Genomic DNA, 24910 nt, shown 5'->3' with positions numbered 1-24910 from the left:
TGACAGACAGCCTACGAACACGAGAATTCGGGAAAATCCTGGCGAATCGAGCCAATCGAACATAGCACTCGAGCAATTTCCTGTTTGCTCTCGATTCATCAGTTTTTCAATTTTTCTACATTCCAATGTGACATTACAATTCTTTTTATTCGACAGTGACAAATGTTTCTCCACGGGACACGTCATTGTTATTACTCGAAAAAAGCGAAATACGTAGCCGTGTTAATGGACTCTTTCGTAATGAAGCTTTCGCCCAAAACTTTTCGCTTTATTTAAATCGCACAACGGTTTTTAAAAATAATATTTCTTGCCTAAATATTATGCAATTTTATTTCCTGCCTGTTGTGATTGTCATGAAACAAACTTTCTTAATTTGGTTATTCAAAGTTGGGAAATATTGATAGAGAATAAGATTAGTTTTCGCCCCATAGGACGACGTTATCTTCGAGCTAACAGTATTCCTTTGAGGAATAGCGCCGTTGCGAGTGTTTCGAGCAATTTTTTCATCGAGTTCGAGCTGCTTCTCGGCGACACGGTCCATTATGGAAATTCATTGAATCCGGGCCATTTGAATTCGCCTCCATCCCCGATTCTCCACCCTCGAATGTAAATTCCCGACGTACCAATTCCATAATTACTTTCGCATAATATGCATTTGTATGTATTACACATTCGCCGGGACGCGCTAAATCTTCTGCATTTGCGCGTAAACAGCCAATAAGAATTCACCCAACCCGAACGACGCGTAAAAATGGGAATCGATGGACGGATAAAATCTTAACGAAACTGGATATTTTGCATTTCTTTACCCAGAAAATTCTACCGCGGATTTTCGATCATCGTATAAAACATTTTGAGGCCAACGTAATGAGATCAAAAATATTATGAGAGTTTGACTACTTAGAAAGTAAGTTACTCTCGCAATTACATATCTGTCCATACATTAAAATAAGCGACGCAATTATTTTAATGGGTTGCAATATACGGTACGTCATTTTGAGGTTAGGATTGAAAGCAGCATCTGGTTGTACCGTATCTTTCCGTAATTAGCTAATCACTCTTTCGTGACGTGTGTACTTTCTCTTAATATGAATAATAATGGCGCGTTCTAACCATAGCAACAATAATAATAATAACGGTAATAACGCGCCTTAAAAATGAAAATTGAAAATTAAACATTACGGAGACGTTGACAAAATGTGACTACTCGTTTCGTAGTCCGCGAACAAAAGGGAAAGATGTTGCGTCTAAATCACGCGTCATATACCGTGAAATGATTATTGCACAACGATGGGCTAATTAACGCGACGCAGTAATTTAATTAATGCTTCCCGTAGCGCGCGATGACATTAGTATTTTCATTGCGTTACCAACGACCAGACATTGCGATATTAGTTGCTAAAACTGCGATGGCCTGCGCGTATTGCAAATGCATGTTGCTGCAGACAGGGCTTTAGGAAAATCCAGCAGCAACGTGACACGAGTTACGCAATTGGAAAGTACAGAACGGTACAAAAGTAACGCGATTCAGGATTTTCAGCCAGGATGAAAATATTTAGGAAATACTATACGTAATCGTTACAGGAGAAGTGCAAATTTTGAACAAATTTAACGCACACGTTTCGAACCCCTCTCTTGGAATATATTTAAACAATTACCAGCGTTAATTGATTCATTATGGATCACTGTTGCCACGATTAATAATTCCCCTACCGTTCGTGTAAGATTTTTTAAAGCATCAAAGCGTAAATCTGCCGACGCGCGTCGATGCGTCGCAGGTTGCAGGGCGTCAGGCGTATTTAACCCGAATCTTTAATTGCGCGTAACTTTAAAACAGAGCCTCTATTGTAATTTCATCAGTCTTCGTTTTCGTCTCATTCGGACCGTAGAATCGTTCTCTCCTCCAAAAAAATATCCACCTGTAGTCGAGTAGCTCGTATATAGAGAAGTTTCTACCGTGTTTGTTATATACGTCCGAGGATCGAATTTCTCGTTTCCAATTTTGACTTCATTCCTGTCTCTCCTTCGGATGTTACAAGGGATGTAGCTTCGAGGGAAGTCGGATCGGACGTTTATCTCCCTCGCGCGTCCCATACGTGACCCGGTTCGAATAGAAACATTTCAGAACGGGAATCTACAACACGTAGAAGTAAAACCCATACACATTTCGACTAGATCAAGGTTCAACCCTGTCAAAATTGAAACTGTATTTCTACGGGAGGGGAGGGTGGGGGGGGGGGCATGCCTGCGTCTCGACGGTGACTTTAGCCACGCAGAAACTAAATCTACGAATTTAGCGACGTCGGTGGCTCAGAGGGATGAAGGCTGCGATCGCTACGGAACCGGAATCGACACGTTGCATCAATATTGTCATTACAGTTTCTCCAAGTCCATATTCTGTAATCTGCTACTTACCGTTCAATCTGACATTTTCTCGGACCTTCGCAGGGGATTATATACATTTTATGGAGCAACTTGTGCAGGGAATTGCCTTTTAAACATTTCTCGCCATGCGTGGACAGAGCTTACAATTTTTCTTTCAACAATTAGAAGATAATTACTTGCGAGATTAACCCCTAACGAGCCAGGCTCGCGGACAGCAAATCACGACCGTGATTGAGTTTTAGTTCCTATCAGTACGTCACAAGAGTTGGTCACGATTCTTATAATCTCGGTTTGGGCCCGGATTTCGTCGAGCTAAATGGCACGGGAAGGGGTTAAGGATATATTCGTTCTCAGCAGTCTGCTGTCCCAGTGAAAGGGAAAGTTCTCAGCTTCGTCTGCAGAAAGGGCAATGGCTAATGACACCGTGTATGCCGGGAACCGTACGTATCTTCCTGGCGATCAGAAAATTACCGCGTTTCATCAATCTCTGTTCGATCGCGCGGAAAACGCTCGGCAGACGGTAACCACTTCATCAGCGTTGGATTAATCCAGCACGCGTTGCTTTCAGTGTCTCATCAATTACATTAAACACTGTGACATCCGCGCGCGAGCAAACGCGGACCAGTCGCTTTCTCTGCGATGAATAATTGAAATCAGCCACGCACCGTTCGTGAAAGGAGACCGGGCTACGATCGATAGGCTATCGCAGGCTTCGCCAATAATTAGGTGAAAACATCGCTTCCTCTCCGATGGGATTATCGATTGTGCAGCAGCACGGTTGCATGTAAACCCTGCCACGCGAGTCTGTGGAACACGTAAGGGACCGGTTATAACGTAATATGCAGCCCTCGTTACGTTACATTGTGCAATTATTATGTGACACACTATCCCGTGAAGTTCGGCTGGTCTCGAGCAGTGGTTCTCACACGGAATCACGGGGAATTCCCTTGGTAATCGAGCAAAAATTCGCGATTCGAGTCACGCGATGCGACAGCGGGCCAGTGTAAATAGTCCGTCACATTTTTAGCAACATGGCTGACTCAATGATACGGGAGAACATAATTCTGGAAAGGAAGTGTCCGTAGGGCTACACGCTAGCTGGAAAACTGAGTCTGTGGTGCGCGAAAGGGACTAATTAAACCGGACAGACTTTGTTCCCTTCCATTGTGCGATCGTCATGTGGTACATTGTCCCGCGAAGAGTGTTTCATCCGATGCAGTGGTTCTCAACCGGTGTTGTACAGAATAAATTTGCGACGAGGAACTGTCCATTATGTGTTTTTCTATGCTTTAAGAACGGACGATCGAAGAATATATGTGAAAATGATTTCGGGAGGGAAATGTATCGTAGGGTTGCATGGAATCTGCAAATATGAATCTGTGGTACGCCAGAAGGATCCTCTGAAACGTGCGGGCTTTGTTTCTTTGCATTATGCAAGCACTACGTGATATACTGTCCCATAGAGTTTGTTTTACTTCGCGCAGTGGTTTTCAACCTTGCTACGAGCGTCCGTTGAAAATGTTGAGCCTCGTTGCGCCTGCTACAAGAGAAAAATTGTCCCCTTGTCGGGCATTGTGCACTTCCTCAAATTAGGTTATGTATATATAATGGCTCTTAAACGCCCCTACATCGTTGCAAGCTGCAAACAATGGGCGACGAAGTTTGGCGAAATATTTGTTTTGCGTTTCTTTTGTTCGAAACTTATGAATGTTCATGTAATTACGACACAATCAAGAACTTGAGTGCTCGTAATGAGGGCAGAAATAATTCATATCAAATGTCCATTGTTAGGTTTGTATTTAAATGATATTTGGTTCGTTAAACAGCACTTGCCCCGTCCGGATTTGTTGCAAAACGTCGCCGTCGTTAAATTTATGTTTACTTGCGAGAAGTTTCGACAGAAATTTGAAGCGAAACGTTGAACGAATTTCCGCCTCGCGAAGTGAAATTGTAGCATTTGGGTTCGTAAATAATATCAATACGCTTCGTGGGGAGAAAAAGGTGGCGGGGAATGTAATTAATCATAGTAAACGGCGGAAAATCTGAAATTGATTGCTAGGCGGAAAAAGTGACGATCGACGTTTATAAAAGTAAATTCAAACCTGGCAAACGACGACTGTTGTTAAATCTATTGTTGTTACGTCGTATTTTGCTTTCCTGGTTCCCTTTCCGTTGTACATACATCTTAATCGACTAATGAGTTAGGGGTGGTTGTAGTGTTTGACAGCAATATACTCGGCTAATATGTGTGGAAGTCTTAGTAGGCGTGCAGATTAGCGACTGCTAATATTGGCTAATTGATTATCTCCTCGCGTATCAAAGGATGTAATTTAATGTTTTGTTTGTTCCGATATTTCTTTCTATCTTTGTTCAATCTAGATGGAATTCTATTTGCTTCCTGTTTATATTCCAACGAGAAAAAAATAAAGTAAAATAATCGCCTGCCAGTAGATCTTAACAGTCGTTGGTCAGCCGAGATTTTCAGACATAGGGCGCATTTAATTCTTGTTATTTAGACGATTCGCGTTACGTTTGTGTGTTTGCTGTTTCAGGATCTTCAAGATGAGACTCACAAGAGACACGAGTTTATTCCACGAGAACGTCGTCTTCGAGGGATCGAATGGGCGGCAAATTGCGTTCGATCCGCTGCACGCTTACAGCGGAACGCTCGAGGGTGAGCATTGAATTTTTAAAATTTCCCCGACGAGAACGGAGCAACGCGTCACGGTAGATCGGGCAAAGACGACCAGTAGCGCGCGGATAATTCATTAAAATGTAATGCACGCCGGAGGACATAAAACGAAACCACTGCGAAATAAGGAGGGCGTTTGACTTTTTCGCATTTCAAACACGGCAAAGCTCGCTTCGTTATCAGCGAATTCTGAAAATTGCACGGTTCTTGGTGAAAAGGTGAAAGGAAACAATCCCCAGAATGGAGGCTGCTTTCGCGCGAAATTACATTAATGGTGTTCCGTCCTGCTTGACGAACAGTGAACCACTTGTTCCACTTAATTTTGGACCCCAGTATTTTTGCTGCCTCCGGCAATTCTGAAATTACCTTTCAGATTTGAATCTGCTGATTTAGCTAAAGGAGTAACCAACCTCCGTGAGTTACAAAGAATATCATCATTGACCTGCTCCTCCATTCAAATCTATTAATTCACCCTTCTCTGGATAGGATTCTCTTAAAATACACTTTCTCTGCCAATAATCCATTAGTCAATTTGTATGTTAACCTCATTATTCTGTCAGAACTCATCCGCTCATCTATCTCATGTCAAAATATCTTCTACGTAGCAGTATCCTACTTAGAGGATATTTAAAGAGTTTTTTACTTTAAATATTTTCGTACATTATTGGTAACATTCTTTTACGATATACTTTAGACAAATTTGGACAATTTGTGTACACGCTGATCACAGAATTAATTTTGAGATCGTCGTGCAGCTATGAAGAAAACTCAAGCGCTTGATCCGACGAGAGCACTCTTCTCCGCGCTGGTTCCTGAGTCTCGAAGAGCGCGCGAAAAAAAAAGTAGAGGAGAAAGGGGGATATTCCGGTTGGTCGGCTGTGAAAGGGCCACTCGACGGTTCCCTTTCTTCCTTGGCCCAGGATCCTGTAGGTGAAATTAAAATGCAGATAGCGAATCGATTCGCCGCGGTCCGGGTTTGGTCTTCAGCCGATTCTCGCGGCGAAATATCTCGACAATATTAAATCTTACACGGGGTGTTCGCTTGGAAACAGACTGCTTTAGAAATCTTCACATTTTTGAACAACGAAATGAGGTGTCGTTAGCAAAAACTGGATATTGCAATATGGCAATGGGTGGCAATTAAAAAATTATCTGATGGGTGGAGGGGTAGATATTTTTCAAAAGAAAATATCCAAATTTTATTTCGGAATCTGATACAGTAATCAATTTTGGGAATGAAACTATCAAGGTATATTTGTCCTGAAACTAAGTTTCTGAAATATTTGCTGTAGCAGTTCGGCTTCGTGTGGTGCTGCATGCGAAAAAAGTGGCTCGATATCTCGATTACTATCGATCGTACAGAAAATTTGCATGAGACCAAAAGTTTTCAGAATTTGATTTTGAACAATTTATGTTATATGTGTTATCGCCGTGGAAGCACCGATAAGAGACATATCGTACGTTTTATGGTTGGTGCCCCAAACAGTTTTCTCTCTTGGCAAGAATTTTGTGATTTTTAGAGGTAAAATGTACGAGGGAAACCAACTTAATTCTTCTCTATATTCAGAGGGGGCCTTTTCGTAAAGTTTGGAAGTCACTGATTTGTACAGATGGGGGAGATATTGAGGCAGCATGTTGGTAACGAGACGCCCTGTATATTCAGTCGTTCGCTAGGATTCGACGCGAAACGCAGTCGATGGGATCAACGGATGGTTCGGCGCGTAAAGCACACGTGAACGCATGTATATTAAAACCACAGGCCTCGCAAAGGCTGACTCGAGGTAGAGGTACGTTCAAAGGAAACGCGTATATGCTCTCGCCGATCCTTCCGCCATTTGCGTTTCTTCCTATCTGGTTCGTTGTGTTCTATTCCGCCGTAGATATATCCGCGACACACTATCCTCTCTTTCAGATGATCTACCGTTCCTCCTTTGCATCGTTTCTTTGAAGGTTCGTCGTTTCAACGTTCCCCAGACGATGATCATTGTTCGCTACCTTCATTGTTCAGCAAAATTTCCTTGGGAGAAGCGTTTTCTGGTTACGTTCTAACCATGTATCGTGGGCAAAACTATCGCGCGAAGCGAAGTTTTCCGAGCATGAAGTTTCACAAGACCTTTCACTTTCGATTTTGTTAACCGCGGAAAGTTGCATTTGATAGTGAAATTCGGCCAGTGTTGCCTCCGCAATCCGAGCTTCCGATTCAGAATTCATCAACGTGGCTTAGTTAGCCGTTTCAAAAGCCAGTATTTAAGTTGTTCAAAGCTAAGTGGTACACCGTGTATAATAATCTAAAAAAATACCTGTGTATCAATTTATTGAATCGTGTCATGAACGCGAGCGTAACTTCCCGTCTGTCGGTCGCCACGTTCGCCAAATACTCTGGCAAACATATTTTTCATTTTCTCCCTTCGTCCCCCTCCCACTCACGCGACCGTTCGTTCTTTTTTTAATACGCTTCAGCGTCGCTTGTCGCTGCCAGATGGCACAGAGGCGTCCGAGATTCAAGTCACGCGAACGTTTTTCGCGCGTTTTATCCGATTACGCCGATTTCGAAACGCACCCCCCGTGACCGCGCGTAACAAAATTTCAATAACGCGTAGCGTGATTCGGGCGCACGCGCGTTCGAGTATCCGGGTAACACACAGAAGCGGGACGAAATTGATTCTCGGACTTATTTCGCGGCAGCTACGAGACCCGATAAATTCTTTAATAAATTCCGAGCGAAGCGTCCACGGTCGATGAATTTCGCCACCGCGACGATTCACCCTTTTCCACGACTTTTTTCGCGCCACCTATCGTTCGCCACCTCACACCCCTTCCATGTTTCTCGTTTTGTGTCCCCGGCTCGTTTTTTCTCGCCTGTTCTTTGTTTACCTCTAATATTTTTTTTTATCTTTTTTCTTTTTTCGTTTCGTTTCGCGTGCCCCTCCGCTTCTGTTCCACGCTACGTCCCACCCCACTGTCCCGCCCCCCCCCTACGCTCTTACTTTTTGTATTCGTCGTTCCCTCCGGTGGCAACGATACAGCAAGCCAAGTGGGTTATTGGATGGTTTCCAATATGGCCGCTCGCTCGACCACTGCGGTACTTTATGCGCCCTCATATCATTTCCACGGTTTTTTACGGGGTGGCGTTGCCTCCGGGACAGGGTTGCTCTCGGTCGGATAATTTTCGACGAACTTTTGGCGGACAGGTTGATTTGGCCGGCTGAAAGGCACGGCAGTTTCGCAGTCAAAGAGTTCATTCGACGCTTCTACCACCCTCGATACGTTCGGAAATTTTGTATATTTATTCGAAAAAGTTACTGGCAACGGATGGTCGAATTTCGCTGAGCGTTTACGTTGAGTTGTTAACGCGCGAAAACTGTTTGCTCGCAGAGATTTCACGACGGGCAGGAATTCTCTACGAAACGCTTGTCGTTCGGCTGAACTTTTCCATTAAAGCAGCGACACCCCGAGTTATTTGGGAATTTCATCGAAGATAACGCGAACTTTGAGCGTGTAAAGGGCATAAATATTCATGGAGTCCAGCGAAATGAATGTATCGTCGCGGAGGGCGTACCGTCCGCGATTAAAACTACATCGCAGTGACGAGACAAGGAAAGAAAACCGGCTGGGCGATTTTTATAATTAAAACTTCAAAGCGTCGGCAATTTCTGTCGCGTTTCACCCTAATAACGCGTTTTATATGAGCGCTCGGTCTAGCGTCGCCGGGCCGGATTACGCTTCACCGGCCTTTCTATCGCTGTTCCAAGATTATTAATGAATATTTTAACGGGAGTTAGTAACGGGAACCTGGAAATATTACGCCCGCTCGACCGCAATCAGTTGCATTTTCAAACGGAAGCTGACCTCGCGTTACGTGACATTAAAATATCAAAAGGTGTTCGCGATTAAACGGTCGCGTTTACCGTACTATTTTTCCACGTTTTTTTCTTGGAATCGCGAGACAAAGGGCAGACGTGTTAATTCGAGAATTAATATTCCGTTTCTCGCTGGCATCTGTTCCCAACGCGCCGAAATCCAATGGCCTGGCTTTGCGACAATAGAAACACGCTTGCACGGAGTCGTATTTATTAACTACCCGATGATAATTAAACTTGTTGCGCCCTTGCACCAATCAATCATTAAATTACAAGGGCCCCGGGATATTCAGTTCCGTTCAATGTGTTTAATTATGCTCGATGCACAGAGTGGTTTCTTTTTAGTATCAAAATCATATTATATCGGACACTTTACACTTTTTTAATTACGCACAACTTGGGGTTCGACAATATTATAGCGAGTAATACTTTCAACGTTTGCAAATAACGTGCGTGTTTTTGAGGATATCGTTCTTCTTCATCTGTTACTTGAAGACAGACATCCATGTTTGTCGTTCTAAACCCATTTCTATCTTATATTTATATTAGATTAACAAAATCGTTATCTATAGATAGTCGCGTCTGCTTGCCCGAAGCCCAGGGCCCTGAACGGAGCCCCGAATCGATAAAATTTCGGAGGAATCAACCGACGAGAAGTCACGGGCCTCTTTGGAAGCTTTCGTGCCGTAAAATTCGCCGCTAACGAACCCGAAAAGCACGAAACAAGGTTTCAATTTACGTGGAGCACGTCCGAGCAAATCCCCGGAGTGCGGAGTCAGCGATTCGCCGAGTCTAATAAAAGGCAGCAGCCGGTTCGCGCGACACTGTCTTCGCGGGAATTAGCATCGAAACGAGGGATTCGCCGGGGCACCAGCGTAGAAAACCCACGGCCGAACGACGTACAATAACGTTTCTCGTCATCCCTTACGGCGGAGCGCTAAACAGCTACTTTGCAATCTCCTTCGGAGCTTTCCTCGCTAGGCGTCCAATTTTAATCATCTAAGAGTCGAGGGGAAGAGAAAGAAACGTCTACCGACGGGAAGGTAGGGTTGTCACTTACGAGGAATTGCAATTTTCTCTAAAGACTCTGAAAGACGAGGAAACCGACGTCTCCTCTTCGCGTCCCTCCTCCCTCATCCTCCGGCGCCTCCGTCGCTGGTGTCGGCCGAATTCTACGGCGTTGTGCACATCTCCAACCGAGCCATTTGTCCAAAGCAATTTCCATCTGCGAACGGTTTTCATCGGCTGCCATCTCCTACCCCTCCGCCTCATCCCCCGAACAGTCTACTCGCAGCTCGGAACTTTTCTCTGGCGCGACCCGATCGTTTGAAAAATGGAGAAACGGGCGCCGCGACGCTGTCAGGAGCGAGCCGTCCGTGGGAAGAGGAGGTCGCGGTGGTAACCGGAGCCCAGAAGGGGCGTAGCATCCGCTTCTTGCAGTCTGGTAACCGGGACACTCGTCCGTGGATGGGTATCATTTTACCGAGACATCTCGTCGGAGACGACGCGTCTTAATTACGTTGTCGGGCCGTCTGAACCCGGGCTAGGTTTTCCCCGGGCGCGCCGATCTCGGGAATCGTCTGAATCCTCGGTGCGCCTCTAGCCTCTCTCGGAGGGTAGTTTTGAGGGATTTTACGGCGGCGGTGATTTATTCCCTTCCGGTCGGTACGCCGTATGACCGTTTAAGTAGGTAAAGAGTTGAGTATTGGAGTTGCGGAAACGGGACACTCGGCGGAGCGATTTCCCGCAGACTCGCCGGAGGTTTACTTATCGGAGTCCCTTAGTCGAGCCAGAATATTGTGTTATGCAAAGAAGCCGGGAACGTTCTTGCTCGGGAATTGCTGCTTTTTCAGACGGGACCTCCGGCGAACTCCGTGTCCCTTTCCGTGGAAATGCTTGATCCTCGACGAAAGTTCTCCAAGAACAACTTGAATTCAACCCCGGACGCGGACGGAGGGTAAAAATAGAGAGCACCGAGTATCCTGGTGGGCATCGAACTTGAACCGTTCGAATCTCGGATTAAGGAGAGGCGTCAGCGCGGGCTAACGGGACCAGGAACCACGAAACCGTCGATTTAATCGTCTAGCCGAAATCGTTCATTTCTAATTACCAGGGAAACAAAGACGAGGCACGATACCTTTGAGAACTGTACGTCTCTTTCGTTATGAATGAATCCGGCAATGAGTTGGCATGGTACCAAAGGATTTCCAGGTGGCCGCGAAATTAAGCTCGACCCCGGTCTGAAACCCCCGGCTGCAATCTATGCTTCACTGAATTTACTGTCCTCCGCTTCCACGACCCGTAGACGACTTCCACCCGCGCCGCCGTCCCTCCCCCGCGTGAACGACACCGCGACAACCCCTCCCTTCCGGTGTTTCAGGCCGCGCAGCCACACGGGACCTCCTCGAAGCGTCGCTTCTAACCTTCGTCTCGAAGTAAGTCCTGCCAGCTGCTACCCGAGGTGATTACTTCTTCATATTTTACGCTCCGTCGACCGCCGCCCCTCATCATCTTGTTCGCTGTGCTCTCGGAGTTTGCTCGAATGCTTCATCACCGTCCTCGCCATCCGTCCAGGCCTCAACCTCCCCCCCCCCCTCGAATGTCCTCCCTGAGGAGAGGTCAAGTCGCTTCTTCCCGGCGGAAACTCGTCTTCCGGTTGTTAATCGAAGGAACGGGAGAAAGGGGCAGACCCTAGCCTCCCGCCGCCCCCGCCGGGATGAAAGTTTAATCGGGATCGATCCTGGAATGCGGACACCGCGGTGCGACACTGAAGCTCTTCGGAATAGTTTGCTCCGACGTTGGATAGGTGTTCGGAAATTGGGGCCAATACTTGGATGCCTCGTCCCTTTGTAACTAGGGAAGAATAAGGGCCGCCGTGGAAAAGTTTCGGTCCAACGACTGGGCATTAGGCGGGCGTGAAATGTTGACGAAGTTTCAGGTGTCATTCCAGCGCCTTTGCCACATTCCCGTAACATCCGATGTCTCTTGTTACCTTCTGGTATCTTCTGGCGGCGTCGCTCGCCTTTCAATTTCTTTCGATAAGGTCTGGTTATCGCTAATAGTGTCGGATGTCTTTCCGAATGCTCTCTTCTGTCACCTTTGTATGATTTCTGATCGTCCACTTAACGTCGGATGTCTTACGATGGATTCTGATAAGACGTTTAATAGTAACATCGAATGTCTCCCAATGGCGTCTGACGACTGATATTATTTTTGGTGTATTTTTGCTGCTTCTGATGTCCACCGATAGCCCTGTACGTCTTTCGCGTTCAATTCTTCGGTACTAATGGCCAATTTGTAACATCGTGCATCGAGAGGCAATACCTTACGCGGGAGTAATTACAATTTCCCAATGGCGTTCGAGTATCAAATGGCAGGAAGTGTCTTGGGCTGGAACATCGACACCAGGGAACTCAAGATGAAACGAGTGGCTTGGTTAAACTAATTCGGTTCCTGGTGTATTCGTTAGAGGCAGCGACTAGACGCAAATGAAATTAATTTACGCGTCCAAAGGGAGAAACGCGCTCCGTGTGATTCGTTCCGAGAGAATTCTTTCGCTTTCAGGTGACGATACTTCCGATGCTTGCAGTTTTTAATTGTACAAAGACCGATGCCGTTCTCTTAATGAGCGTAACGAGATCGTTTTAAATCGTCAGCGGGCAACTCTAATCGGTCCATCGACGCACAGTTTTATTTCGTTAACGCGATACAACGGCTAAGCGGGATAATGGCGACTAAAATATCCTTTCGAACTATTTCGATTCGCTTCGCAATTACGGGCAACGGCCAAACAGCGGGCCAGCGTTCCGTCCAATTTATTCCGCGTCGACGACAGTGACAAAACTGCTCGAGATTACGCGAAAGGTATCCGAAAGCGAATGTTCTAATGGAGTTAACGCTATTTTCCTCGCGTCGCCAGTCCGTTGAATTGCAGCTGGAATAACACCCCGCTGTCTCAGACTTCCACGGCTTTCCGTCAGACTTTTGTGTTGGACAGGTTGCATGTTTCGACTTCCAGCGCTATAAATATCCACGCCATTGCATTCGTGTTTCGTCAAAGCTTCATCCCTCGTTCTCTCGCGATCCAACAATCGTGTCCTTCGCTTCGCGTCGAGCAACAATTATTGTCGTCGAAGATTGGTTAGTCCCCCGCGGTCGCGTCCAGGTTCGCTAAATTTGTGCTTGGAATGCGGTGCAAATTACCTATCGCGTCGCGAATAACGGCACGTATCGATTGCAGAGGTTACGAAACCAATCTCAACGAAGGTTTCTTGGGAATGACGTTTAATAATGTCGAACTTTCGGCGGATGGGGGTACGTCGACATACGCGTACCAAGATTAAAAGTTTCGCTCGCGTTTTCGTCGCGACACGCTGGCAGAGCCCGATCGAGTTGAAATTGAACGAAAAATTGCCGCGTTATGGAACGTCCAGTCGGTTTCGAGAATTGAGACGAACGCGAATCGTTCCGCGGGACAAGGAAGGGGCGGAGTTAATCCCGCGGACGGCAGAATTCGTGTTCACTGAATTAGCCGAGCTTTTAAAAACCGCGGAAGTAATTTACGGGCTTTTAATGCACACGACGATTGTTTCCGGAGAAATATTTCCTGAGCAAGATGGTAGGAGGAATGGAACGAGCCGGAGGAAAGAAGGAGCATAGGTCGCGCCGGAAACAAATTTCATCGTCTCGAAGGGGGAGGATGTAACAGCTGGTGGTAACAGGATAATTACTTCTTAGCATTTCACGGTTCGCCGAATCCCGGGCACATTGTGCGTCCGTGCTCGAAGGCCCCCCCCCCTCCCCCCTTCGTTCCTCGTTCTCAAGAACTCCGTGATTCCTTGGTCGTGAAAAAGTTTCCCCCGTCTCGACCATTTTATGATAACTGAGCAACCATTCGCGTCGCGTTCACTAAAATCACCGATGTAAAAGCCTTTTGTCGTCTTCGCCGCGTGACTGAACAATCTTCGTACGCTGTCGTAAATTTCATTTTTGTTAAATATTACATAGCAATGTTTACGCCCCCTATTTATGTATAAATGTACTGGTTTATTGTGAAGGCCAATGGATGCACATGTTCCGATGACTTCAGATAGCTCTGACATCTTTAGATATCCCCCAACGACTTCTAACGTCTCCTGACATCCTATTTTAATATTTCTGAACGTCTTCTGATATCTTCTCGTGCTATCTGTGTCTTCGTGTCTTCTTTAAAAGTTACCTGACATCTTCTGATAGCTGTTGACAGATCCTGATATCTTCCGAGTTCTTCCTGAATCTCCAAATCCTCAGCACCGAATTTTTCAATACTAAACGTCCGATTGAGCGATGTCTTCTCGCTGCACTCCGATAGATATTACGGAAACGAACTTTGGGCAGTTTTCGAAGGACGAGGAGTCCGCTTTACGGTCAGTGAAACGATCAACGTTAAGACAAACACGCGTCCGTAGGAACGAGATCATCGGGAACGTTCAGAGAGTCACGACGAAGGCGGTCTGAGCGTAAAGGGTTGATAAAGGGCATCGAAACGGGGTCAGAGCCTTAACCCGGAACTTAAGCCGGCCGCGATAAAAACACAGGAAGCGGTTCATATTCATTTACCGCTTAATTAGAAATTTACGACCACCAGGGAATATATTACGCGGCTGTACGGCGGGAACTGTCGGCCGTGGTTTACGCGGCTATGAACTTTAAGCGCGAACGGGGGGTCGTAGATCTCTCAAGGTGGCGTACATTCATCGCGGTCTCGATTTAAAAATGTCTCCGTCGCGGCCGGATATAAATTGGTCGGCTCGTGGGAGAAAAAAAAAGCAAAACACACCTCTGAACGACCTTTCCGGTGTCTATAAAGTGCGATGCAAGCGCTCGTAAACTGCGAGGCGGGGTTCTACAGCCACGGCTGAATCGGGGGGATGCGAGTTTTTGGGAGAACGGATTCGTTGTTCCGTCGGCTCGTGACGCGTCCAACGAGAACTTGTTACGCGACGGTGCGGTATTTTGTCGCGGCGACCGGAACAGCATGTCCGTCGGAATGTCTTTCACGAATTCGTTTCGTAAACGCGATTTCCATTCGCGAAGCTACGTCGTCGAATGCGAAAGGAATTGCAGCGAACGTTTAGCGTCGCGACGAGACAATAGGCGGGACGCTGTTAATGTGTCATCTGAATTGCACATCATTTTATCGTGGGACACTGTTTTCCAAATTAACTGTGAATTTTTCCAGTGAAATTCCATAGTAAGTAGTATGGGTACACGACTGGTCAGACATTAGTCTTCTTCACCGTTTACCTGTACTACTTGCAACTACACTCTGATCAGATTTGGTCATGGTAATCTGCAGCTTGCAGCTATAAGTAGAAGGAGTACATGATTTGTCGGACATTAGTGCCTGCCATCCGTTGACCTGTACTACTTGCCAGTAGTCCAAGCTTGATCAGACTTGATACACTGCTAGACAATTGCATCCTGTAGGCTGCGTAATGTGGAGAAAATGTGAAATAAATTCTCACTAAGTAGTACAAATACATAACTTGTCAGACATTATTGTCTGCTATACCATTGACCTTTACTACTCGCCAGTAGTCCCAGCCTGCTGTAGCTTGCAAGAACAAAGGACACGTAATATCGATTCCCAAATACGAAAATGAATTTAGTACTGTTTTCCATCATTTTTAGCGCCCTGTAGTACCGGAAATGATTGAATGAGAAAAGAAATCCCATCCATGAATCGAGAAACGTCGCGGGACACGAGCGATCTCAGTTTCCACGGCGATGGTGTGGGCCGAGGGTAGAAGGGTGCAAAGGTTGGGCGGATTTAATGGGGTATAAAGGTATAAAAATGACGCCGCAGGGAGAGGGGTGAATGTGAGATACGGTCAGCAGTGGCGGTATTTCATACTAATGGCCAGATGTTGTCACCTCTCGTCGACCAGTTTGTCTTAAGGGGCGTGCGCAGGGGTCGCGTGAAGGAACCCATCTAGCTATAAGGCGAGGACATTTTTCCGCGGCACGAAACGCAGTCTGGCCTGGCCCCAGCTTCTGCAGTCAGATAGCTTAATCGCGTTTTGCTGAACAATTTTTAACCCGCGCACACCGGGCGAGCTTTATCAGAATGGAAGCACGTCGTTTCCCGTGCAGGCACCAGTTACTAAATTAATTTCGAATCTGATTCGAATAATTTTATCGAATTAAAAATTCGCTGGCCAGGTGGAAAACCTGCCTTGGTCGGAACAGCTACTTTCACCTCGAGCCTCCGATCCTCTTGCGCGTATTCGATTTGAAAACGCGTATTTCTCGACCTCGATGGAAGAAGATTCACTTCGGAAACTTCCAGGACGAGAGCATGCTAGGAAATCTCGCGAATCCTTGACGACAAGTGTCGAACGCCCAAGGAGACGGACGTTCAATCTCGAATTCTCGCTTCGCCCGAAGAAAATCGGAATCAATAGTAACCGAGCGACGAAAACACGGTAGTTGAAAAGACGAAGGGTGTGTGTAGATGGATTGTGAGTGGAGAAAGAACAACTGTTCACAGTTCGTTCGCAGTGCACAATGCGTACACCCGTATACAATACCGGTGAGAATACCGAGATTCTCGGCAACAGAGTTAAGAGAATGGTCTCAAACATTGACAAACACCTACTTCTTCTCAGATATTCCTAAAGTTTTGTGTATGGAGAATATATATTGACAAATGAGCTGCCAAAATACACAGGTTTAGGATATGTTTGACTATGTTTGAGCGTGTTTGATTCAGTTTTTCGACCCAGAATCAACGATTCCTTTAATTTTGAATCGTCGAGTTTAACAGATTATTCAAAATTGATACGCGAAGCAGACACAAAGTTGCAATCTCTGGATCAGTCTGCTACCTTAAGTGACGGCGGATGGGTTCGCGCCAATAAATTTCCAGGGACGGACAAACAGTGATGGAAGGGCCAGAATAACGTGGCGCGAGGCCGCAGGGGAGAACGAGTATTAATATATGCAAATCCGACGCTTGAAGTTCGCGGCAACTCTGTCAAACGTCGAATTCGCCGAAATTGACGTTCCCGGCGAGTTGGTTGCGCGTTTCCCCCAAACTGTCGGCGAATCTGTGCCGGATAATTTTTGTTTCGTGTACACGCTCTGTTACTTTTATTAAATTTACCGTCGAATACGAATTAGAAGTTCGCCTGTAAAAGGCGTGAACTTGTTCAACGACCGTCGGAAGAATAATTCTGTGCGAACAGAGCGGTTCAGTTTTCATTATCTTTCGCCCTCGAAACAGAGGTAAAGCGGCGTTATTTACGAGCAGACATTTTCCGACAGCCTTCAGCCGAAACATCGGGTCGTTTGTTATTTTTTATCGCGAGCTTTCCGCAATTATCGCCGTCGTTTCGTTATCGCCCAGCCAACGGGCGCGATATCTTTCCCTTAATTTTTCACTTTGCCGCTTGGCGCCCGCGCGGTTCGACCACGCGCGGCAAGATTGTTAGAAGGTGGATGGAAGCGGCTCCGCGGACCCGGGGGCTCGTAACTTACGGGGAAATATAAATTAAACGTCGCGCGTTTACGCTGCTTAGTTAGCGGGAGAATAATAAATTCTAATGAAAAGCAACCGGCGTCCGCGGTTACGCTCGTACACGTGCACACGCTCGGCCTCTTTGAAAAGTTCGTAATTGCGACGAGGAGGGTGGAGAACCCCCTCGTCGCAAACAATCAACCGTCGTTCCCCCTTTTCCTAGCGATTAATTCGGCGTAACTCGTTGTCGTTCTAAATGCTCGCGATTCAGGTGACTGCAATTCAAATTTGTCGAGTGTCAGGGGGTTGATTGCGCCCTTTGGCCTTTCAGGGATGAAAATTGTTCCGAGACGGAGATAAACGAGGACGATTGTGAAAGAGATGAAATAGTTTAGAATGGAGTGACGGCGGAGTGTTGAATTCTGATGGATTCAGAAAGCTTTGCGGTAAGTAGCGGCGCCTACAATATCTCCGACAATCCTCTCCTCTTTCTGAATTCGATTATAGAAGTTGCTGATGGAATCGGAACGTGTCTTTTCAGACGTAACGCACTGCGTTTCGTTCCACAAACTGTCTTCGGCGAGCGACTGTCCCTTGAATACAAATTTATTACATGGTGCATCGAATGACCGACTAATGGTTGACCACACTACTTGCTCTTACAACAAACTCACTAAGTATCGAATCAATATTCAAATTATGGTGTTTTGAGGTTGTGCAAATATTTTCACGCCATATATAAAGGTGATAATTATTCAGAAAAATCCTGGAATGTAACATCGTATTTCTGACTGATGGTTGACCACACTACTTGCTCTTACAACAAACTCACAAAGTATCGAATTAATATCCAAATTATGATGTTTTGAGGTTGTGCCAATATTTTCACGTCGTATATAAAGGTGACAGTTATTCAGGAAAAGCCTGTGCAATACAACATCGTACTTTTAACCAGCTATTACGTCCATTGCGCACGTCAAGTTCGCGTGGAAAATAGCCTGTCCGATTGATGTTAAACCATCCCGGCACTGTGCTCGGTATCGCGTTATTATTTGCAATAATAATGGCTCACGAAAAGACCGGCTCATATCTCGCGTAACTGGATTAGCTTCGACAAATTGAGTTCCTGATTGGCTTGGTCGTTCGATCAAAGTCATCTCTTGTATACGAGCGTGTAACATCTAACCGCCAGCACCGCATAGTACATGTGCGGTGAACGCATGGCACATGAATGCATGTTGAATTTTGCATGCAATTCCGACGAGATTAGAGTGTACGTAAAACAATCGACGGGGAACGTGAGTTTTTGCGAAAATGGCAAACAACGACGGGGTGGGGCTCCGGGAAATTAGACAAATATTTATTACCCTTACGTCGTGGCTGGTTTGACAAATCGACCGTGATGTTGATAACGCTGTTGCGTCAGTGGTGCACCAATATTGATTCGTTATTAAAGATAAACATTTACTGCTTTTAATTTCCATGCACAAACAGCCACCCACGTGTCGATCAACTTCTGCCTCCTTTGTACGGTATTTCTAGCTTTTATACTCCACCCGATATTCCAGTTTGCCTTGGACAAAATGTTTTTCGACGACGTACGACGCGGCCCTGCGGCGTACGAAATTTAGTTGAACCTCCCAATTGTTCGCGTACCGCTGTGCGCCACTTTCCAAAATGGTAATCCCGTCATTATCGTAATCAACAAGCCGCATCACGAAACTTCTGCAGTCGCATCCGTCACGGGCGTTGAAATTTTCAAAATTACTGAACACGTCCGACGTCGCCTCCATTTTCCATCCCGTTGCCACGGTCAGGTTTTATTATTACCCTCCGCGACCGCCTCGTCCCTCTTTCGCGACACACTCGTCGCGTGTACCGGTGTGTGTAACTATTATTACGGCAATTTCAGTCCAACGAATGGCGACCATAGAGCACCGGCCACGCCGTGGCATTATTTACTCGCAATTATCTCTCTGACAGAGACGCCTGTACGCCGTGTTCCTTCGTACGTCGACGACGCGACTGTTGCGGAACTGCGACTGTTAATCGGTTACCGCGCTTGGCCATTTTGTGGCCAAAAGTTCTTAATCGTTCGGTGCATGGTTTGCGTCTGACCAGTCGCGGACTGATTCTACTTAACGAGGTTACAGCTTGAAAAATGCGATTCCTTTTCACTCTGTGTGCTTCTCAGTGAACGTTTCCAAGAAGTACAGACATTAAGGGCTTTTCATTCTGTATTTTTATTTTGTATCTTATCAATAATTTAATTACAACGTACACTCTTGCCAGAGAAATATTAGATATCATCTTTTTTTCAGGCAATGCTGAGAGTCTGGTAATGGAGAAAATCTGTACCAGAATTCCTAGGGGAAAAATTGTCAGAGGCGCAGTGGTTTCGTTTTAATTCCGTGGAAATCGCGCGATCAGGACGCGCGTGTTGCCCGTAAATGAAACGCGAAGCGCGCGAATCGGTACACGCGTTGAATACGGATACGTTCAACGCCGAATACGAAAGTCTGAGCTAGTCATTGGCGCGACAATAATTCATATCCATTCCGCAGGCATTAATTCGGCGGTTGGTACGCGATACTGGCGCCGATAAGGGTAAAATATTCAACGAAACGGGAACGTGACGCGGCCAGGGATAAAAGGTAGCGCGAATCGAATGAAAACCGTTCGAATAAACGACGCGCGTTTCAATCTGTACGGTGAAATAGCAAGGGAGGCGAACCCGCCTTTGAACGCAGACGCATTGCAACGTTCGGAATAAAACGATCGCGGAACGAAATCGGAAACACGAACGCGAGAAAGTAATTTGTCATCGATGAAAAATTAATATACCTATTAGACATATTCCTACCACTCGACGGTAGAAACGTTTAAAGTCGTACGATCGAAAATAATTTAACCCAAATCGCACGGCCACGGACTTTTTTCAGCCCCGGTTTCGTCTCGACGCGTCCGATAAATGGAACCACGGAGCGACGCGAACGTTTCGTCTCGAGTTTACAGCCCTTGCTAATTATCGACAAAGTGCAGCGCGGTGTCGTCGCTCGCGAACATCGGTCTCGAAATGCCTACGGTGGAACTTCATTGAGTGGCAAAACAAATCAAACGGTTCTCGAGAAGTTTACCGACGAGCAAAATCTCTTAACTCTGGTCCCGGACAACGACAACCGGGCGCGACGAGCTTCCCGCCGATCGAAATTCCCGATTCGACGTTCCACGTTCCGCCCCCCCGAGCACGATTAAACGGATCGAGGTGGATAAGACGTCGCCGCAAGAAATAACAGGCCGAATGGATGTCGTGAAATCAAATTTTACGCTCCGAGAACTTCTGATAAACGTATCTGGCGCCGGTAGGGCGAGAGGGGCGAAACAAATGTACCGTGACTGGGCAGCCCAGACGATGAAACATTCGCGCAAAAAGTTCTTCGTCATAATTTCGCCGGATCGATGGATCCCAGTGTTCCGGGGTTATGGTCGCGGAACGAAAGACGTACGACGACGTTGAAACGAATTACGCTGTACCCTTTTATGGAAATAAATTGCTGCCCTATGTATTACGTTACTCCTTTGTCGAATATTAGAGGATTACGATCCATTGTTGGTCCCGAATGCGGAATAATGCGCTAGATAAAACTTGGCCCAGAGTTCAGTGGAACGGCTCAACGATAGGTCGGGCACGTCCGACCAAAACGCGACGTTACTACTGCGCGCGTATTAATATCGTTAATTGTGGTTAATTGCAGACAAGCGACGTTGTTTACCCTGTGTATGCAGCATAAAAAAACGCATAAAAAATTCACAAGAATATCAATTAACTCTGTTTTGATTTTTAAATACTTTTCATATCCGGACGAGTTCTCCGCGTGATTTCATTCGTTATTAAAAAAAAGCACGGAAATTCACATGCACGAAAACAAATTTACGCCGGGACCTTCCATGGAAATCCGTATATTTTTGTTTAACTCGAATGCTCGGTGCGTCGAACTCGCTCGATTTTTTTTCGCTCATTTTAATGGCATTTGTATTCATGAGATCGGATGCGTTTGTTGTTATTAAACGAATAAAAATATTCCTGAAAAGCAATTTCGAAAATTTGCAGCGGCACGCATGCGTTTGAGGACGACTGTTGGTTTGTTCGGCCATTGCGTTGGTGTTTGTACACGTTGGACGGTGTAGTGGCGCGATGCTATCTGTTTTAACTGTTTCTAACCACTTAGAAGATAGAATGATTGACAAGAAGGAAATAGCATCGTAACGCCGTTAACGTTTCCGAACACAGAGGCCAGTAGAAATAGCCAGCAATGGTCAGACGCGTTAGCAAAACCGTATTGAATCAAATCCTCGTGGCGAAACGATTCTTTGCACATTTTTATATCAATTTAAGCTGTACGACCCGTCTCGAAACAACTTGTAGATTTTGTCATCGATAAACGACTGCGAAAACATTCATGAAAATGCAAATATTCGCCAATAATAAAGTAACCATCCGTGCAGTTAGAGAATCACCCGAATTTCATCAGCCATTCAGGTCCGACTCTTCTATTCGTTCGCCGCGAATCGAAACTCCCAGGGTGGCAGTAGTCGGGAAAGGGTGGGGTCAGTTTTTTTCCATTTGCCACCCGAGGGAGCGATTCGTCGAGCGGGAAGAGGATTTACGATTATAATTGAGCCGTCGATAAATCAGATGCGCCTCTACGCACCGGAAGGCGAACCGAGGGAAAAACCAACGACTGAAAGTGGAAGAAATTGGTTGGGAAACAGTCGGCTCGGAGGCTTTAGCGTCGAATTGGTTCGGTTTAGAAGGGTTTGGCCCGGTTTTCGTTGCTTCGTACGCACGAATACGGTGGCATTCGACTCGAAAGCGTTGGATTTGATTCAGGACAGTGTCTACCGTTTAAGAGTTTCGTCTCCTTTGGTTTCAGAACGTTTGATCCCGTTTCCGTCAATTTGACAATGCTTGACACTGCTTGCATCGACTTTGGATGTTTCGTTTTAGCATCGAGTGCAGTGGTCGCGATTTGAGAATGTATGACTTGGTTTGCTTCGGTATGAACGTGTCCAATGTAATGCTAGACTGGATAGGAGCGAGTGTTAACTCAATTTTCTGGTATTTCATTCAGTGTATTTAAACAGAAAGATATTCTCGTTTCGCCGTTCGAACGTGAAGCTGACCAAACGTGTATGTTTCAATTTGTCCAATTTGGAGCCGCGTTCGCGTTAATGGTCGTCGTCCAGGAACGGTTGGACGCAAAGGTAGCCTAGTTAAAAAATTAAGGATGTTAATATTTGTGTAGAATATCATCAAATTACACGACCCCGACCGCAGACGCGGTCATTACGAGAAAGAAAGATGCCGGCGGTTTTTCAGGCTGACGGTGAAAAAGGAATATTAACCGTGCGGTGAAACGAGCCGTACGTATGTATATGCCGCTCACGTAAGTGGATTTTCATGTAAAATATTTCACGAGAACGTCAGTCCATCCCTATATCTGAATCACGAGATACTTCGTGCGTCCGCTCAAGACCACCGCTGCCATTTTAATTTACACTTTATCTCCGGTGTTCCGCTCCCTCGAATTTCTCGCTAATTCACGCTTTATTTGTCTAGGGCCGTTCCCGCGAGATCCGTCGTTAATCCCGTGCTCGTTTGAATTCTGACTTGTAAAATTAGAAACACGAAACGCCCTCTTCCCTGTGTATACGGTTCAGGAATTCAGGAATCGTCCTCTTCGTCTCGCCTTACGTTTCCCGCGATAATCGTCCGAACGTTGCAGCGTGGAACATCAGTTTTTGTTTAAATTCAATTTTGGAAGATCGTCGAGGCACGATTATTTTTCTCGAGGCACCCGGTACGCCCCCGGAAAGTCCTCGAGCGCTCGAGGAGCCCATAAAGCCGCTGGAGAACGACACAGAGAATTTCCAAAGAGTCTTCGCGAAGACATCGACCGTAGAAGCGTCGAGTGATCCGCGGAGATAGAAAAAAGCTCGGGGCGAATTAAATGACGGGGAACGGTTCGGGGGTTGGAATTTCGGTTCATCTCCGGTTTACGTACGCCCAGTCATCCGGAAAACTCGAAATAAGTGAATTTCACCCCTCCGTCGTTCCCCATCCCCACGAGCTTGGGAGAATCGTTGCGAGGACAAAACCAGAGCGCGACCGAGGTCGTGCTTTACGATGCACTACCTTAAGTCTCGCTACTCTTTCTCATTACTTCCCTCTTTCCGGACGACTACCACCCCCTTTTGACTTTTCACTTGGCTCTCCGGGAAAGAGAGGATCACTGGAGACGCGTCGAGGGGATGGAATTCAATCGAATGGTCAGGAATGGCAAGAAAAGGGAACGGAAATATTCGTAGAATTTCTCCTCGGATGGAGGCAGAGACCTATCAGTTGTCAGGGTTCACGAAAGTCCCTTAAAGGACAGATTATGGTATATGGAAGGCAACAATAGGGGATTCAGATTGTATCGATGAAAGAGTAAACTTTCGAACTATTTTTGCCTGTGAAGCTTACGTCCTACATGAGTTTACGGTCGAAAGGGAATCGAGACGACAAGTTTATCACTGGCCAGACGCGTCGACGTTCGGTGAAAGCGGATCGGTAGGCTCGAACTCGCGTGATGCCAGTAATTACGCGTTGATTAATTGAGCGTTCGCGCCAAGCTGCCGTTGGCCCGTAGCGGCGGCTGCCAACGCCTCTTTTTTACAGAGAATTTATTGTCCCGGTCGGCGTTTGGCCGTTTAAATAAACCGTTCCCGTTAAAATGTTCCTTCGCATTAATAATACCGTATCTGATCGAAAGCGCGCTGCACGACGTCCCGGTTTTTCCAGATACACAGCCGCGATAACGCGCGGCATCCGCTTCACCCGCGGTCGCGGGGGTGGGGTGGTGGGGCACCACTGTCGCCAGAGAAAGGGGTTGGTCAACTTCCGGTCGACCGGGAATAATTTTTTGTTGATTCTTTGCATCAAGATCTCTTATTTTGTCAACTACTCCCGCCGGCGGGCTTGTTCCCCCAACGAGGTCGCATTATGCAACGAAATAATTATACAGGGTAGGTCACGTAACTCGTCCGCCCCGTATAACCCCCTAAAGTATGCGTTCCGCGAAGAGTGTTTTGCATAAAATTATACATAAATGGTTTTTCTAAATAATCCGTTCGCAAGGTGTCGGGGTGACTTTGAAGTTTTTAAATCGATTCTTTCTGAGAAAAAATCTTAACATCCCTGCAAAATGGCTACACTGAAATTACTTTAAAGATTGCTGGAAGCTCCCAATTTTTGTATTTTTTTTTTTAAATAAACCACTCACGATGTGACTTTGAAGCTTTATCATCGATCTTTCTGGGAAAAAATCTTAACATCCCTCAACGTATCTCCAAAATGGCGACACTGACGTTACTTTGCAGGGTGATCGAAACTCCCAATTTTCGAGCGTAGTCTTTTTTAAAAGATGGTGT

General features: G+C 46.1%; 1 protein-coding gene across 1 annotated transcript in view; it reads left to right on the top strand.

The window, feature by feature from the left end:
• The window catches only part of LOC122396188 (disintegrin and metalloproteinase domain-containing protein 10-like), a 153857-nt gene that overhangs the window by 35180 nt on the left and 93767 nt on the right, over positions 1-24910 (top strand). Inside the window, exon 3 of the mRNA XM_043394366.1 lies at positions 4938-5059. Within this exon, the coding sequence (XP_043250301.1) occupies positions 4938-5059 (122 nt within the window). The remainder of the gene's footprint in view (positions 1-4937; positions 5060-24910) is intronic.

The sequence above is a fragment of the Colletes gigas genome, unplaced genomic scaffold (assembly GCF_013123115.1).
Source record: "Colletes gigas isolate AHSC1104 unplaced genomic scaffold, ASM1312311v1 Colletes_gigas_Sc00007, whole genome shotgun sequence".
NCBI lineage: Eukaryota > Metazoa > Arthropoda > Insecta > Hymenoptera > Colletidae > Colletes > Colletes gigas.
The sequence above is the reverse complement of the archived record's forward strand: the minus strand, read 5'-3'. Positions and strand labels throughout refer to the sequence as shown.